The sequence below is a fragment of the Bacillus rossius genome, chromosome 7 (assembly GCF_032445375.1).
Source record: "Bacillus rossius redtenbacheri isolate Brsri chromosome 7, Brsri_v3, whole genome shotgun sequence".
In the NCBI taxonomy this organism is placed as follows: domain Eukaryota; kingdom Metazoa; phylum Arthropoda; class Insecta; order Phasmatodea; family Bacillidae; genus Bacillus; species Bacillus rossius.
In genome coordinates this window covers 41,448,101-41,467,283 of record NC_086335.1, presented here as the reverse complement: position 1 = coordinate 41,467,283, position 19,183 = coordinate 41,448,101, and the positions used below count along the sequence as shown (strand labels likewise).

General features: G+C 40.0%; 1 protein-coding gene and 1 long non-coding RNA gene across 2 annotated transcripts in view; one reads left to right on the top strand and one right to left on the bottom strand.

Annotated features, from left to right (window-relative positions):
* The window catches only part of LOC134533908 (protocadherin-like wing polarity protein stan), a 90,242-nt gene that overhangs the window by 58,347 nt on the left and 12,712 nt on the right, over positions 1-19,183 (top strand). The window contains exons 35-40 of the mRNA XM_063371697.1: positions 231-449; positions 1,824-2,044; positions 5,367-5,513; positions 8,921-9,200; positions 10,523-10,638; positions 18,969-19,087. Coding sequence (XP_063227767.1) covers positions 231-449; positions 1,824-2,044; positions 5,367-5,513; positions 8,921-9,200; positions 10,523-10,638; positions 18,969-19,087 — 1,102 coding nt within the window. The remainder of the gene's footprint in view (positions 1-230; positions 450-1,823; positions 2,045-5,366; positions 5,514-8,920; positions 9,201-10,522; positions 10,639-18,968; positions 19,088-19,183) is intronic.
* LOC134533910 (uncharacterized) lies at positions 8,690-13,452 on the bottom strand. Its single transcript, XR_010075406.1, has 2 exons — positions 12,201-13,452; positions 8,690-9,216 (listed from the first exon to the last, which is right to left on the bottom strand). It is a non-coding gene; the product is annotated as an uncharacterized LOC134533910 (long non-coding RNA).

Genomic DNA, 19,183 nt, shown 5'->3' with positions numbered 1-19,183 from the left:
ACGAGACGTTACGCCACAATTGATCTAGGGGAGCAGCGTGTCTGTCACTTCCACCTCTGTAACTACAAATACAGATGTAAAAAATGCAAAGTTGTAATGCCCTTGAAACATTGCCTGCATTGGACAATGCTATCAACCTCTAGGATAAAGCAATGAATTCGTATATCTGTTTTGGTGTATTTTTTTTCTTTCAATTTCAAGATATGTAATTATTATTTTTTCCTTTGCAGTATATACCTGAACCATCTATGCTGGAGGACGTCACGACTTACACAGCATTTTCCTTCTCTCTGCCGTTACTTTTTACCACCCTGTTGATCCTCACAGTTATTCGAGGTGTGGAAACCAACTCCAATTCCATCCACAAAAATGTTACGTTGTGTGTCTTTCTGGCTGAACTCCTGTTTTTTGTCGCTCTCAAAGCAAGGAAGACTCTCACACAACATGAGGTAAAGATGTTTGATTCTTTAGTGTGTATTATAGATAGTGTACTCAACCTTTTTTCTTTTGAAAATTTAGTAAACCATTTTTTTTATAAATATTATCCTTAAATTGTTAGGAAGTTCATGTACTGATTTCTAGCAGGAACTTTTTAATTAATTAAATATTGTCATCTCATTAACATTATTTTTTTTTGGTTTGAGATACGCCAGTTGTATAGATAACTTACATCTTCCATATATTGATGCTGTCATGCATGCATGCATCCTTACATGGATACCTTTGTACACTTGTTCACTTACATATTTATGCACATGTTAATTGTACCTATGTACATGCATGTACCTATGGTATGCATGTACTGATGCACACAAATGTACCTATGCATGCATTTACCGATGCATATGCATTGTGTAAGATGTCAATAAATACCGAACATTTAACTAAATTTTTGTAAAACTTATCATTGGGTAGGAAATCCATTACTAAAAAGAGAAAAAAAAATAAATGGTTCGAGTTACTTTGTTTTATACTCTGAATTTTGTTTTTAAGTATTGGGATGGAAAAATCTACAAATTTTTAACTGTCATCACCAGAGCTGCCTACTTCACTCTTGTCCTCCACAGCTTTCGGCTGGCCTATAGTTAAAGATTTGCACTTCATTGTGCGCAGGACACAATTGTGAAGTAGTTCAGCCGGACTGTTTTTAAAATTACCACAGTTTAGTCTTTAAATTTTTTTATTCCAAGACTTGTACAAACAAATGTGTACTCTCACCTTCAGATAGGGTTGCCAACCGTCCCGTATTGTACGGGATTTCCCGTATTCTGTGACTAAAAGAATTATCCCGTACGTAGGCAGGACGGGACGTGATATTTCCCGTGTCTTGTTTAAAGTTCAATTCACACACCTGCATAAAATTGAAAAAGTATTTTTCCGCCTGCGCCGCACCACCTGTTATATGTATTGCGACATTGCAAGGCTCCGTTTACTTCGCAGTTCACTGGCCACCAAATAGTTCATGTTGACGCAGACAGATGGCATCACTCGTCCGCGCTTAGTCTGTTATGTTTATATTGATATTGTGTTGAGTTGAAAACGGATAAAGTTATCTTTATCAAATCTTTATATATTAAATTCATCACTCAAAAAATTATTAGGCCAAAACAAAAAATTTTAATATTTCAACTAGGTGCATAATTTATTTTCAGATACAAAAACTGCTAAAATAGCACCAATTTGCATCTAGAAATACAAATTTTTTCGGGTGAGGGCCCCCGGACCCCCCGCTCTATTAGGTGGGGTTCAGTGTCCCTTATGGTCAGGGTGAAATAGTTGGTAACCCTACCTTCAGAAGACTAGCACCTTGGTCGTGTCCACAGTTCCCGTGCAAGATGATCGCCATGTGCCTGCACTACTCGTGGCTGAGTGCGTTCAGCTGGTCGCTGGTCGACTCGGTGCACCTGTACCGCATGCTGACGGAGATGCGGGACATCAACCACGGCCAGATGCGGTTCTACTACACCACGGGCTACGGCCTGCCCGCCGTCGTGGTCGGCCTGACGGTGGGCGTGCGCGCGGACCAGTACGGCAACTTTTACTTGTGAGTGGCACAGTACAGTAGTTGTAGAGGAGCAGGGTTTAATGACGACATTACCCTTAATCAAATATTCAACTGAACGAAGCGAGGTATCTGTAAAAACTAAAGCGATCAGCGTTTTTATGTTTGTGGGTAGATTTTCTTAACTTTTGGTAGGTAGGCAGGTATGGCCAATTAAAATTTGAGTTAGGATATTTTTGATATATTTAATATATACACATAAAGCATTCAAAATCAGATACACTACTTTAATTTCTAGCTTGAAATCCAAAGAGGATTTGTCTTCATTAGGTGATGAGGCTGTCATCAAACACCTCAAAGATGTTTTTGCTAGGTTTGGCATTGTGGAGGTAGTAAGAGTAGAAAGTGCATAACATTTTTTGTCTTTGATTTAGAGAATTTGCAGCTGCGTATAATTACGTTGTTATTACTTCTTCCTCATATTACCACCTGTCAAATGGTCGGTTGGAAATTACAGCAAAGGTTGCAAAACAACTCATAAAAATGAATGCAGATGTCTCATCAGCACTCCTGGCATATCGTACTACACCACTAGAAAATGAGTTCAGCCCTAGCAGATTACTCATGAATACCTAGTTGTTTATGATCATCCCTCCCAGCATTGCCTCCCAAACTGTTTCCGACTGTTAATCGTAAAGGGTTACAACAAAAGGAATTTACAAAGGTTACTAATCAAGCAAACAGGTACAATAAAAGACATAGGGTGAGTTATAAGTGGGGGAGATAGTATGAATACATGACCTGAGAGAGTATGGTAAAATTCAGCAGATGGCTCCTGAACCCAGGTCTTGTATTGTTAGTACTCCAAGCAGCAGCTATAGACATAATAAATGGTTTTTGATGGCAACCCCATATAAATTGGACATAGTATCCTCTCCTGGTATTGCTGTTCAGGATAAGACATTAACTTTAGGAGAAAGTGGGTTGTGAAAGGGAGTGATCAATGTCTACACAGGGGACAGAGAAGAGAAAGAGGAGGATAAGAGATAGAAGAATACAGTCAAGAAGGTTTGGTTATGAATTACCAACTTTAGAAATAGAGGCATGGTTAAGTGATTACGTTAAATGAAATAACACTGTGTTTGTAGAAGGATTTCACAGTCATGTATCTCTTGTAGTTGAAAGGTGTATGTATACTTGTAAAAAAGTGTCTAGTTTACTTTTGGAATTGTGAATTGTAATTGTGAAGTGTACTTCTTTAAGTATCTGTGAATGTAAAAAGTAGGTACCTATGTGTAATTGTGAAGTGTACTAAGTGGAATAAGACAATTGAAATAAAACTTGAGAGCAGGGATTTACCATAAGTGGATGTTGCAGTAGGGAGCAGCAAGATGGCGCCTGAGTCTATTGACTGACTAATCTTTAGTAATGTTTATTAGCTTTATTTCCTATCTCCATTAACAGTACAGTTGTGCATAAAATACAAACCTTGACTAATGTTTGCTCTCCTTGTTCAAGAAATAGTTCAGCTGTCTCCAGGCTTTCAAACTACCTGTGTGGATTAAACTGTATTTCTACCTTTAGAGCAAGATGTGAGCATTTATAGCCTGTTCATTGAACATTTTTGAGAGCCCTGCTTGAGATATAATTTTAGTATCCTTCCAGAACGTTCACGAGCCTAGTGATCTGTTGGCATGCGTCAAGCGAGGTGAAACTGTCACCTTTTTGCAAATATAAAACGTTGCTAACATGCTCAATCTTATTCTAATTTGCATAACAAAAATTAATTAAATTTAGCAGCCACAAATATAATATATACATAATTTTTTTATTAGATGTCAAGTTGAGGAACTCATTTCTTAGTTTGATGCCAACCTAACGGTGTGTACCAATGTGTGAGAGGACACTTCCATTTCCTGATGTTTTCAACAGTTGATTTGAAAAGTTTTTGGAAAGAAAGTGCTAATCAACTATAAGTGTAAAAATAAATTAATCCTTAAGAGGAACATACTTGCTTTCCTGATGCTGACTTAATCCAAACCTAGTTGTTTTTTTATTTTAAGGATTAGCATGTTTACCAACAATTTACATGTAATATAGGCAGGTTATAAACTGTAGTATTGTAGTGCTTAAACAAAAAAGACATGTGTAAAAAAAAGACTCATATTATGGGTAAATACCACTTCAGAACTGGAAAGAAATGTGTATCATCAATAGGTACATGTGATAAGTATGTAGTAGCTGGACTGATTTTCAGTACAGGATGTGCAAGTTTCAAAAACATGTGCATACAGTAAAGTATTCTCACAATGATGAAATACATCTCTCAAATTCTTTTCACAGGACCAAGAATTCATCTTGCTGATTGCTGGAGAGTAATTTAAAGTATATGTACTTTATTTGAATTTTGATTAACTGTAGCAAAAAAAAAATTCTGCAAAATTGAAGAATTGTGAAGTATAGGTGTGAAAAAGTAGTAGTAGTCTGTATAAAACTGTACATACTCTAGTTGAAGATAATCAGTGTTTAAATTAAACTCTCACTGCCAAACTGTAAGTGAATTTGAGGATGTATTTTGTTTGAAACATTGTGTACAATTTTCTGTCACTTTAAATTATTTAGTTCATATTCATTTTCATACGTCATCATCATTACCAACTGCTTCCAGCCTGCCGCCGGGTCAGTAAAGTAAAATGCCTCCATTCTTCTCTGTCCCTCCATCATTACTGCTCCTTCACTCTGGTCCATTCTTCTCCTCTCTCCTGCACTCCTTTGGCTATCTGCTTGTCCCACCTCCTCCTTGGGGTCTTCTTCCTGTGTACTTCAACTCCATCATTTTCCTAGGCAGCCTCTCTTTTCCCATTCTCTAGTCATGAGCATACCATTTCATACCATTTCTTACTTTATACATCACCTCATTCCAATCCTGTACTCCTGCTTTTGCTTGCACTATCTCAGTCCATATTCTGTGTCGCCTCATAACTGCCAACATACTCCTCATAAACTTCATATGTATTGCTCTAGTCTTCCCAGCATCTCTCTTATCTACAGTCCAAGTCTCTGCTTCATATGTGACTATGGGCTCATAGTAGGTATTGTACAATACTTGTTTGCATTTTAATGGCATCTGCCTTTTCCAAATCCAATTACTCACACACTTCTTGTTGTCCCCGCCTTACTATTTCCTCCTTGTTTTTTTCTTCCCTCCATTACACTTCCTAGATACTTGAAGGTTTCCACTTGTTTTAACTCAACACCATCTAACACAATACATTTCCTTACTTCCATTTTTGATCCTTGTCAGATGAATGATTCATAACTTTTAAAAATATAATATTCTTAGTGTCCTATATGTTTGTTTCAGTTGTTGGCTGTCCCTGTATGAATCAGTTGTTTGGAGCCTGATTGGTCCGGTTTGTGTGGTGGTGTTCCTGAACCTCATGGTGCTGGTGGTGTCGATACGAGCTGCTTTCACTCTTAAGGATCATGTCATGGGATTTGGGAACCTCAGGTAGGCTTCACTAAAATTCACTTGTGTTTTCAGGTTCTCGAGGTGAAATTTTTTTACAGCCTGTGGAGTAATATCAGAATCACAGGGTAACGGAAGTGACTAGGTAATGGAGTTAACGTGTGTAACGTATGTAACAAATATTGCCCAATGGCGTGGAGTTTAAAAAATATGTTTTAAATTGAAACATCTTCTCTGCCGGTTACAGATGGCAGCACCAGTGCATAATTTTGTATACTTTCAAGTACTTGTGTAAACATTTACACACTTTCTCATAAGTTTTCTACTTTTACATACTTTCGCAACTCTAAAATCTCAACTTGAGGCTGGATCCGGCGTTACCATTAAAATTGTGACACTTTTTATAGACATTTCCAGTAGGGTTATGTATCATATTTTAGCTAATGTAGATTAACTTGGATTTCATTGAAGACATGGACAGACACTAGTAAATTAAGGTCTATTTTCAGTGGATGATTACATGTGTTTCAAATATCAGAGTATCCTATAAATTTCCTTTCCGACTTATGGGTCAAGGTTCAATTTGAACGTGTCTGGAGTCAATGCACCCATGTTTTTTTTCATCAAAAAATTTGTTTTTAGTGGTCTTTGTAAGTCACTTTTGACACTAAAAAAAATTATACCAAGACCATTTGGCACTCTTTAATCTGGCCATCTGTGGTTCGACTCATTCTATAATCTGGCACCAACCAAGCTGCTTGCGTTTAAATTTTTTAAGGTGTATTATGGGATTTGTTGATTTTGCCTGCCAGATTGCACTTATGTGTACCGTATTTACTCGCATATAGGTCGCGGCAATTTTACCAGATTTGATGGGGGAAAAATGAAGTGCAACCTATATGTGAAGAAAAATTTTTTTTAAATTTTTGAGAAATTTTTTTTGCAATATTTTGCTTTAAAATGCGAAAAAGAAGTCTATATAGGTATAAGCAAATTTATTTATAATGTACACATACAACGAAACCCCTTATTTACGTTAACGTTATTTGCGTTTTCCCATTATTTGCACTATATTCTTCAGGTCCCGTTTAGTTCCCATTTAGTCCAATACAATACTTTCAAGCAAATTACAAGTCAAAAATCGAATCCATCCCGCTATTTACGTCACGTAACAACCATAAACAACCAGAAAATACCGTGGGTACTTTAAGAGTAGATAAGATTAGTTAGTAGGCCTAAAAACACTAAAAACATTGTGAAAAACGTAACGTTTATAGTCGGCAATGAACATTTTAAATCGCAAAATATACATATTTTATAACATGAAAAGTTGCTCTTATTTCTAAACATGTAATAATTTAAGCCTAGGCGTGTAAAAGTCCGAGTAATTATAGCAGGAGACAATCTAAAATGCACGAGGGAAAAACGTAAACTCACGAATGTATGAACGTGGCTGATTGTTAATTTCTGATACTGTATTTATGTCACAACTTAGCCGAAATACTGGTACGAGACAAACTTCACAAGATAAAATGAGCGGAGTCTTGGTAACTGTTTTATACGTATTTTATAATTTCGGAAGTATTGTACAGTTGATGCATATTTTTTAAACTAACACTTTATTTCTGGGGATCGTAATTAATTAATTATTGGTATCAAGACATCAAGATGGACGTAAACTTGAACATGTCACGGCAGCGAGAAAACTGGTGCGTATACCAATAAACTGGTATTATAACTGGACAAAACTGACACGGGAGGTGGAGCTTGTATTTTTTTCCGCTAAGCTCGCTGGCTGCTGGCTGCTGATGGAAGGTCACGAGTCTGGGCGGAGCGTTGAGTGAGTTATACTGCGCATGCTCAACTCTGAGAACAGAGAGAGCCAGCCGGCGGCTACGCCACGCCGTAACAACAGCTGATCGAGTACAATGACCTTTCTCCACGCACGGCGCACGGCGCGGTAATGAATTACTGGTGCGACCTATATGGGGGGAATCTTAAATACCAAATTCATGACCTCTAATTATGGGTGCGACCTATCTGCGATGGCGACCTATATGCGAGTAAATACGGTAATATTTTTTTTGCTATAGAGCATTTTACTACAGTTATTTTCAATAACATTGAACTGTATTAATTTTTCTTTAGTATTCCCGTAAACCAATATTGACTTTCAGTCAGGGGTGTAGCCGGGGGGGGGGGGGGTTTAGGGGTTCTAACACCCCCCCCCCCCCCTTATTACCAAATTTTTAATTAATTTCTTATTCATCACTCAAACAAATTTCATATTAAAATTAAAAAATTTTTACCATTACAATATTTAAATTTAGAACTGAAAACTGCTAAAATAGCACTATTTTACACCTTAAATTCCAAATTTTCCCGGGGGAGGTCCCCCGGGTCCCCCGCTTTAATACGGGGGGGGGCTATGCTTCTTAACGCCCCCCATACACCAATCCTGGCTACGCCACTGCTTTCAGTAATCATGCAACATCACTACCCCGGCATGGCCATGGTGCCAAATATGCCTGATTAAAGACTTTTCACTGTTGCTACTTTTCCGGCAAAAAATAAATGTTTTATACAATTCAACCAATCACTCTAAAGTAACAGCAATATCATACTTTTTGAATGCGTGTATGGAAATTTTGTACATTTTTGACATTTTTTTGATGTTATCTACCAAATGTATGACAATATAATTTCAGAAAGTGTAGAGACATGCATTTTGAGGTTTAAATAAATTTAATTGTGAAACTTCTTTTTTTTCCTTACATAACTATGCCTTAAATATACACCAATTTAATTTTGACTAGTGAATTGTATTTAGAGATATGGTTGGTTTTTTAAATAAAATATCTTCTCCTATTATTATTTCATTCAGTGTTGATTTGAGAAATAGAGGAAAATACATTTTTGTCTTTTTAGCTGACGTAGAATGTATGTACTGAAATTAAAATCTCTATTTTTGGTGAATACAGACACACAATAATTAATTATAAATAAAATTATTTCTTCTGATACTATTATGAGGAGAATCGCAAAATTTTGTATCTCAAATTTTAATTTAGCTCATGGTATAACTAACAAATTAATAAAGTTTCAGTAACAATTCTGTTGGTTTTTAGCAATGCCTAATCATATAAACCAACAAGCAAACTACTAAAAATCAAAGAAATAATAATTTATAGTTAGTACTAGTTATAAAATATAATCCTATTTGAACAACCTACATCTAAGGTATAACAGTGAAACAAAAACAGTATCTAAACAAAAACGCACGCAAAGTGTAAAGTAAACAATTTAACATGTGTAACGTCACAAATGCCGTAAGTGTTGGAATAGTTAGGTTTCTATTTCTACATATTTTTGCATTCCTTAAATTTTAGAAAGCAAATGTTATAAGCGGAACATGATAACAGGGTTCCACGTGTACGTCATCTCCGCAGAACTCTGCTGTGGCTGTCCGTGGTGTCGCTCCCACTGCTGGGGATAACGTGGGTCCTGGCGATGCTCTCCGGCAGCGAGGAGCTGCCCGTGCTGTGGTACATGGTGTCGCTGGCCGTGCTCGTGCACGCTGTCTTCTCCCTGCTCGGCTACTGCTTCGTCAACCAGAGGGTGCGCCGGAACCTCCGCGTCTCCGTGCTGCGGTGCTTCGGCAGGAAGGTGCCCCTGCCGGACACCTCGGAGATCACCGGGAGCAGCCAGGGCCCGGCCCATCCGGCGACGGTCCGTATCTCCTTCGCTGCATCATTATTGTTCGGTGTAACGTCTCGACGGCAAGTCAGGGAGACACAGAACAGGGATATTAGGGAAGGAATTCAAGACCTACAATTTGGAACATGGGCGTCGCAACCGGGGGGGACGGGTGGGACACGTTCCCCCCCAATAATAAAAGTATTCAATTTCGTCCCCTCCAATTATATATTTAGTTCCGTAGTTATATTAAAAATATGATTTCTGTGATATAACCCATATGTTGCGCATGGTGCATTTAATCCAATCGTGGTAATGTGAGCACTTTTTAATATGATCTTCGTGTAAAATCAAAATCAGGTCCGATACCGAATGCAGATATGTTAACTGTGTTTTTATAAATTTGTTCTCTGAAAATATTTTTTAGAAAAAAGTAAATTATATATTGCAACCAACTATAATTAGAATATTTAGGAAAGAAAAATGCCTAAAACCACCTTTTTGCACCTTCAAACCCCAAATTTTCTCGGGGGAGAACCCCCGGAGCCCCGCTTATTTTTCCAGGGGATGGATATTCCTCAACAACTAAATAAATTAAAGTCCCCCCCAAAAAATACATCCTTGCGACGCCCATGGTTTGGAATAATCCTAAAAATTGTCTGAACTAACTTTGAAAACCATGGTAAACCAAAATCAGGAAGACCAGACCGGGATTCATACCGGAGAGAGTCTTCTGGAATGAGGGTTCAGTGTATTACCACTGTGCCTACTTCCACTATAGTAGTCTGGATGTGTGTTGTATACACATGTATAAACTGAATTACTTTGATGTGAGTTGTGTCTAGTAATATTATTAAAATTCCTTATAGTACATTATGAGTAATTTTCAATTACTACTTTTTTAAAAACCATGATTAGAGCCCGTACATATTTTAGTCTTGCCATTTTTCAGCCGTTAAATTAATTGTGTGCCATAATAAGAAGTAGCCTATCTCATGAATGACAGCACTTTTTTTTACATATTCACGTGAGACATTAAGCTGGTATTTCTCACAAATTATCCAATTAAATAAAATAAATTACTTTGATTTACAAAGAACAAGGGAACTTTTTCCATATGTACCTGTATTATTTACAAAAATAATGAAAAAAAAAAATTTATCTGTCAAACTATAACTTGTCAGAAAAGTGCACTCATTCATAGTTTTACTAATAGCTTTTCCATGGCTAACTTTGGGAAAAATACGAGCAAAAGTTCTTATCAGCTTCCACACTTTCAATAGGCTTGTGCCAATGAAACTGACTGTATGTACATCATGTGCAGTGTTTGCATGATAAGGTTTTGTTGGTCACAGCGTTCTTCGCTGGTGTACCACAGCGGTGGTTTTGAAGCGGCCCGCCGCCACATGGGGATCTCCGCTTCCAGCACCACTTCACGGTCTACCACCAAGACCAGCAGCAGCCCGTACAGGTACAGCAGTGGTGTTGGTTCTGTGGAGCCCTTGTGGTAGTGAGTTAGTAAAGGAGCTAACTCCACATGGAGGGTCTTTTGTATTGCGATCAAGGGAAAGAGAGAGAAAACCGAGACATGCCAATCTAGGATTCAACTGTATTGACAACTAATTAGTTTTCATTAAGTCTTAATTAGAGATGGTGATTTATAGCATTTAAAATAATAACATTTAGCATTTTGAATTTGAAATTTAGCATTTTGTAGCATTTTTAAAAACAAGATTTAGCCAATTCTCTCATTTTACATTACTGAAGAAAAGTATATTTTTAAAAAGCATTAAAAAATACACATATTAATTATTAACAACCACAGAAATAAAGATCTAGCACAACTACAAAGATAGCCTATCTTGGCAGGTTTCCAAACAACTTTTTAGCACTTATGAGTGCAATAAATTGAATACTTAAAATTACAATAAATATTTTTTAGCCGTGTCCATGGCCATAGTTGATGTAGAGTGCACAAATAATGTTATTGAAACTCGTTTTTTTCAATTTTCGCCTTCTTTTGGTTTTCGATCATGCCAGAAACCATTGCTTGCTGTTTTACCAACTTTTTTTCTTCATCCGATTTCTCGGTGAATCTTTTTTTTGCAGCCTGATGTCCCTCAGATTTAATGTGCTTTTCAAGTACATCTTTTTTTTTCCACTCCAGACGGCGATTACATAAATTGCACATTAAAATATTCGTATCACTTTTGTAGAACTGTTCACTTTTGTATTCATTTATGCGATCGCGAATGGAAATTACATTTCGTCCCATTTTTACCACGAGAAATAACAGCATACAACACATTCACGAGTATGCACGTATTTTTAAACACACCACCTTCCACAGACTACACAAGAACGCGGCTTTCACGTGAAACACAGCCAGAAAATGGGACTTACAATTGTTAGCACGGCGAAGCAGAGATGTCGCAATATGGTGGCCTAAAAACTTGTACTCTGCAAGATGACGGACACTCTTCCAGCTAGTTGTTCTTTGCTTTGTTTACAATTGCGAGGTACGGATGGCCATTCTTCATTCAATATTTACGAACAATAGTGTTGTGAATGCGTGACAATAAGATACTTGTACTGAATACGCCATAAAATGATGGTTTCGTTTGATACTGAACTGAAACTAAATACAATCGGTAAATAAATTGTGTAGAGTGAAGATGAATCTACGTTTTTTACCTTGATTTCACATTTATCTCTGAATAGTCTAGATTTCGCATTTTATAGCGGAAAAAATATAATTTAGCATATTTTCGCATCTATTTCGCGAAAACAAAAAATCACCATCCCTAGTCTTAATATATAAATTCATGGAATATCTCATGTTGACAGTGGTTAGTTGCAATAAATATATTCCCTGTTATTTAATTCATTAAAAAAAATAACTAAAACTTTTACAATTTTGTGAATAGCCATGTGTTATAGCGCGATAACTCAGTGGACTGTATACGAAAACGATTACAGATGCCATTATACCACAACAATTTAACGGTGAGGCTACACCATAGTACTACTCACCGCCATGATGAAACATATGACTGACTTCCGGCTGGAAGTCCAGGGCTGCCAACTATTGGCAGAGATTGCTGAATAATGGCTGCTACTACACAGCAGCGCGGGAAATACAAATTTGAAGTATTCAGAGACTTCTCAGAAGCACTGATTACGTCCAGGTCTAATAAATGTTACTGACACAAAATAACACACACTAATATACAGTCTGAACATTCCGCCCACCTTGAAACGTCATTTCAACACAATGGTAGGGGACAGAGTTTGACCACTGGGCGTTTGAGAGATCCAGTGATGGTGCGCACAGTAGCCACTCTTGCCACACCATCCTTTCCAGGGTGAAGGTTCTGGATACGCCCCAGGCGCCACTGAAGAGGTGGTGATCTCTCTTCTTTCAGCAGCACGAGCTGATGGGGTACAAGAGGCGTTGCTGGTTTGTGCCACTTGTGTCGCTGTTGCAAAGTGTGCAGATAGTCTCTGTGCCAGCGATGCCAGAAATCCTGCTGTAGCCGCTCCACAAGCTGCCAACGATTTAGATGATTTAGCGGAACATTCTGAAGATCAGGCTCTGGCAATGTTACCAATGGTTCCAATGTCAAGAAATGACCAGGAGTCAACGCATTGACGTTGTTGGGGTCGCTGCTCAATGGACACAACGGTCGGGAATTCAAGGTGGCTTCCACCTGGACCAGTACACTGCACAACTCTTCATACGTCAACACCTGCTCACAAATCACTTTCTGAAGATGGGTTTTGAAAGACTTGACTCCAGCCTCCCAGAGGCCACCGAAGTGAGGAGCGGCAGGTGGGTTGAAGTGCCATGTAATACCGAGCTGAGACACGGCATCCGTGATGGCTTGTTGATGACCAGGTGACGACACTAGCTGTTGAAGCTCCTTGAGGTGATTGTGTGCTCCCACAAAGTTTGTGCCACAATCTGAGTAAATGTCTGAAGATCTTCCTCGCCTACCAATAAGCGCTTGTAAGCAGCAATAAATGCCTCAGTGGATAGATCAGAGGCGAGTTCAACGTGGACGGCTCTGGTGGCACAGCATACAAAGATACAAAGGTAAGCCTTCAAGATGGGTGCCCTGCGCACCCTAGCAAGTTTGATGGGAAATGGTCCAGCATAGTCGACTCCTGACTTAGCAAAGGGCTTGATCTGCTGAACCCTCATGGCTGGAAGATCTCCCATCCGAGGTTGAGCAAAGGAGGGTCTTTGCCTGAAGCAGCGCAAGCATGTACGCAGTAAGCGAGTAATGGCATCCTATTCACCCAAGATCTAAAACTGTTCCCTCAGAATACCTCTGAGTGTCTGAACTCCTGGATGATTATTTTTGTCGTGATAATGGTGTACGATGAGATCAGTCAGAGGATCAGATTTCGGCAGAAGCAATGGGTGTTTGTGCTCAAATGGGACTGTAGCTTGAGGCAGTCTGCCACCCACCCTAACCAATCCATGCTCATCCAGAAAGGGTACTAGTTTTCGAATTTGGGAAGAAGTGCAACGAGCTTTCCGAAGAGCATAAATGTCCCCCTGGAATGAACTAGATTGAGTGCGAAGCAGCCAAAGCCTTAACGCATGATTCAATTCCAAGGGTGTGAGGCTCCCATATACGCGTGCTGAGTGGGAAGTACACAAGTTGTGAATAAAATGCAACATAAATGCTGTGACCCTCAACAACTTGGTAAGACGGCTGAATCTGGTTACCAGATGTTCTAAGTCACGATTGTGGGTCATAGTTTCCAACGTCACAGCCTTGTGTTCTAGAAGGGCTGGGTCCGCTTCAACAGCGTGTTGGGATTTTGGAGGCCAATACTGAGTTGGCTCTTGTAACCATAATGGCCCTGTCCACCACAAGTGGTGGTTTAGCAACTGAGTAGGTAGAAGACCACAGGAGGCACAGTCCGCCGGATTGTATTCAGATGATACATGTCGCCACCAGGATGAGGGTGTCAAGTCTTGAAGCTCACTTACTCGGTTGGCCACGAAGGTTTTCAACTGGTGCGGAGAGGAGTTAATCCAGGCCAAAACCACTTGAGAGTCTGTCCAAGCTGTAACTGATGACAAACTAAACTACTTTTGATAGGTTGCAACAAGTTTGAGCAAGCGTGCCAGCAATAAGGCACCACACAACTCTAGGCGAGGCAAAGACTGGACCTTGACTGGTGCTATTTTAGCCTTTCCGACTAACAAACGAGTGCTGATTCTGTTGTTAGCTTCTATGATGCGTAAGTACACAACAGCGGCAAAGCCTGTATCAGAACTATCCGAAAAACCATGGATTTCATATACGCAACCCTCAGAGCCTTGTAGGTGACGAGGAATAGCAACAGCTGTGAGGCAAGGGAGCTCCTGTCTGAATTTCTGCCAACGTTCTGCCAGCTCAGACGGAATATCAGCGTCCCAATCAATAGTTTGTAACCAGAGAATCTGCAGCAAATGTTTGGCGTACATTAACAGAGGGCAAAGCCAACCAAGTGGGTCAAATATTCTAGCAATCGTCGAAAGGATGGTTCTTTTTGTGGCATGGTTGGAGCTATCCTCAAATTTGTACGCAAATGTGTCTGACGCTGAGCTCCATTGTAGTCCTAAGACTTTGACAATAGCCTGACTATCAGGATCGAAGCTCAACATCTGGGGTGTTTCAACATCTTCATGTGGAAGCCAATCAAGAAGTGCAGGGTGATTGCTCATGAATTTCCTTAGTTTGAAACCACCTTTGGCAAGACAAGAAATAAGTTCCCTTTGAACATCCAGGGCTGAATCAATAGAACTGGACCCTGTGACAACATCGTCTACATAAATGTCAGATAACAGGACTTTAGTTGCAAGCGGAAAGGTTGCAGCCTCATCCTTAGCCAGCTGCTGTATTGTACGAAGAGCTAGGTATGGGGCTGCAGATACTCCATAAGTCACCGTCTTCAAGCGATAGTCTTGAACAGGATCAGTGTCACAAAACCTCCAGACAATGCGTTGGTAATCCTGGTGCCTTTGATGGACAGAAATTTGTCGATACATCTGTTTTATGTCTGCAGTGAATACTATCGCATGGGACCGAAAGCTAAGTAAAACATCAATTATTTCTTTCTGTAGTTTGGGACCAGTAAGTAGGCAGTCATTCAATGATCTCCCAGTGGAGCCCTTAGCTGAGGCATCAAACACCACCCGTAACTTGGTGGTAGAACTGTCAGGCTTAACTACAGCGTGGTGAGGAATGTAGTATGATGGAACTGAATGTATTTGTTCTGGAGGAACCTTCTCCATGTGTCCTGCAACCAGATAGTCCTTCATGAAGTCAGAGTACATTGCTGATACATCGGGATTCCGTTTAAGGCGCCTCTCCACACCAAGCAAGCGATTTATGGCTTGAGCACGAGTGTCTCCCAACTCAGGGGATGAGGTGTTGAATGGCAGACATACATTGTAGCGCCCATCCTCCATGCGCTTGTGAGATTCGACAAACATTTTCTCACAACGCGTATCTTCAGGTGAATAATGTTTGATGTTGGGGTACTCCTCAACTTCCCAAAATTTCTTCATGACTTCTCCCAATGGAGGGGAGGAACAGAGCAAGGAGACAGTGAAGGACTGTGAGTACGCAGGAACTGGCTTAGAAGCTACCCTTCCCATCAAGATCCAGCCAAACACTGAATCTAATGCAACAGGTGGGCCCTCCATGCTGCCCCCTGTAACCAATAGGGGAAACATATCTGCACCGATAAGCAGGTCGATGGGGCCAGGCGTATCAAATGAGGGATCCGCTAGTTTTAAGCTCGAGACTGCCTTGCGTACATTGGGCGATACCACCACACTCGGCAAATTACCAGTTATCCGTGGAAGAATAAATACATCAATAGTGAACTGAGGACCAGTGCTACCAACTGGCATGACTACAACTGAAGCACGAGCCTTAGCAACGTTCACTTGGGTGCCTGATAACCCACTGACTGGTAACTGGGTTCTTTCACGATGTAGCCGCAACTTCTGCATGCAGTGCTCAGTAAGGAAGCTAGCCTGACTTGCTGTGTCCAACAAGGCCCTAACAACAATTGGATTACCCGCAGCATCTAAAATCTGCACCTGAGCTGTTGACAACAGAACAGTGTGATCAGCTCTCGCAACGGCTGACGTGACTGAGGAGACTGCGGATATAGTTTCTCCAGAAGAAGCTTGGTCAGCATCTGATACCTGTGCTACTTTGTCATGAACATGATCATTTTCAAAATGCAATAAGGTGTGATGTCTAATACCACATTTATGACATGAGAAAGTAGATGTGCACTGTTTCGAAAGGTGTGTTTTACCAAGGCAGTTTAAACACAACTTTTCTTTCTTCACAACAGCAAAACGATCCTGAGGGTTCAGGTTATGAAAGTCGGGGCACTGGTGCAACATATGAGATGCACTACACATACAGCAAGACTGCGTTGAAGTAAGAAAAGCATTAGTACGGTACTTAGATTGGGTTGGGGGTTTCTGCTTAAAGGGCTGTGTCCCCAAAGTTTTAGCACGAGATGCACCACAGACTACTTCCTGGGCCCTACAGTGCCTTTCCAGAAATGTACAAAAGGAATTAATGTTGGGAAACTCACGACCTAATGTCATCTCCCACTCTACCTGAAGCTTAGAGTCTAGGCACTTGCTCAGTATAGGGAGCAAGATCATGTCCCAATGGTTTACCGGGGCCTGCAATGCCTTAAGTGCTGAGATATTTTCAGAAATGACTGTCAACAGCCGCCGTAGAGAACTTGGTGAGTCTACTGAGGCTGCAGGTGCATGCAGTAGGGCCTCAACATGTGCCGACACAATCAAACGTTTGTTCTCATAGCGTTCCATGAGCAAGTTCCAAGCTACTTTAAAGTTTGCCTCCGACAAGGGTAACGATTGAATCATCCCAAGCGGATCGCCCACAAGAGCACCCTTCAAGTATGCCAACTTTTCTACAGATGACAAAGCAGTGTTGTCTGAAACTAATGTGGAAAACAAATTAGAGAAATTTGACCACTGCTGCGGAGTTCCGTCAAAGCTGGGAAGTGTGATTTTCGGTAATGCGACGTTTAACTTACGGAGTTCTGAAGCACTGCCTTCAGGCCCGGGTGATAACCCAGGCTTCCTTTTCACATAGTCGACGGCGGCCATGACTGTGTAGTACTGCTCTTCAAAGTCTATCAAACGTCGCTGATGCTGTTCACTGTTGAAATTCTTTCTTTTGTCCGACGAAGCTTCTACGTCGATGAAATCCGCTTCGTAGGAGCGCTTCACGTCCGGTAGGTCACGCACACTGGCAAGAAGCAACGGGACCTTGGTCGCGTCACTCGCTGCCGCTTTTGCTAAGTCACACGCACGTTTCACCCGTCCCTCCGCTAATTGCAGCCGCAAACCCAGCGCTTTAAGTTCACTCATGATGAGACTATTTACGTGATTTCCCGCTATTAACCTCAAAATTGCTTACGCGAACACGCGGTAATTTAATGCACGCACGAACCAACTAAGTTACACCGTTCGTGCAGCAAGGTACAACACAACCAGATCAACGAACACGGGCTTGTAATCACTTCAATTCACGTAACATATTTCACTGAACAAAGGCGGTCCCGGACACGAGAAGCAATGTTCACGCATGTGCCATGAATCACAAACGAATCTCGAAAAACGGTAATTCTAACACCAGAACGATCCGGCCTAGATGGACCAAAAATGTTATAGCGCGATAACTCAGTGGACTGTATACGAAAACGATTACAGATGCCATTATACCACAACAATTTAACGGTGAGGCTACACCATAGTACTACTCACCGCCATGATGAAACATATGACTGACTTCCGGCTGGAAGTCCAGGGCTGCCAACTATTGGCAGAGATTGCTGAATAATGGCTGCCACTACATAGCAGCGCGGGAAATACAAATTTGAAGTATTCAGAGACTTCTCAGAAGCACTGATTACGTCCAGGTCTAATAAATGTTACTGACACAAAATAACACACACTAATATACAGTCTGACCACCATGTTTATAAATTAAAAAACTTTTAAAAATAATAAACAGGTAATTTTGTGGGTAAAAAGTTACTTTTTTGAGTTGTTAAATAAAATAAATAGTAGGTGACAGGATTTTTAAGGTGGGACACATTGGTGCCCGCGAGACATGAGATGGGACCTTAAGTTCAGACAGGAGAAGCCTGTGAAAACTCACCGCCCAACTGCTGAGTTTCTCACAGTGCAAAATTTTCATGTAGCTGTATTTTGATTTATATTTTTAATGTTCTATATTCAAATGTCACATAGACTTTGAGGCTCAGTCTCATAGTTCATTATTCCATTTTCTTGTCATTACTTTATGTGAGGGCTTATTTTTTAAATTTAAAATGATAGTTTTGTAGTTTTGTTATATTTTATATTTGTCTCAAAATTTCTCTAAAGATATTTACTAAATGTTATTTAATAGTGGTAAAATTCCTCCTAAGTAGTAATAATTATAACAGTTTGCATAAACTTTTATAGCTCAAAAAGAACGTTTAGTAAATATCTGGTGAGAAATTTCGTGACCCGACAACAAATGGTTAAGAAGACCTATTGGAATAAATTTGCAGGAAATGAAATAACCAATGTGCCATATTATGATTTTAATCCTTACTGTTACCTTTTTTATTTGATCTTCCTTATTCCCTGCCCTCAATGACTTGGGCTTGTAATGTTTGCCTAGTGATAACTCTGCAGCCGTACAACGCATTATTTTGTTGTTGTTGTTGTTGTTGTTGTTGTTGTAGAAGTGACACGCAGCTTCGTCAGACGACAACAAGTAGTGGCACCAGCAACTACAATTCGACTAGTGACATGCCATCCTACGTCCGGGGCTTCGATTCATCTTTGCATCATCACACAGAAGGTAAAAAGGCATCATGATGAAACTCTTAAACCTTAAACTGTTCCACGGAAATGAAATTTAAAAGTGAACCCATAATGTAAAATTATAAAGCCAAAA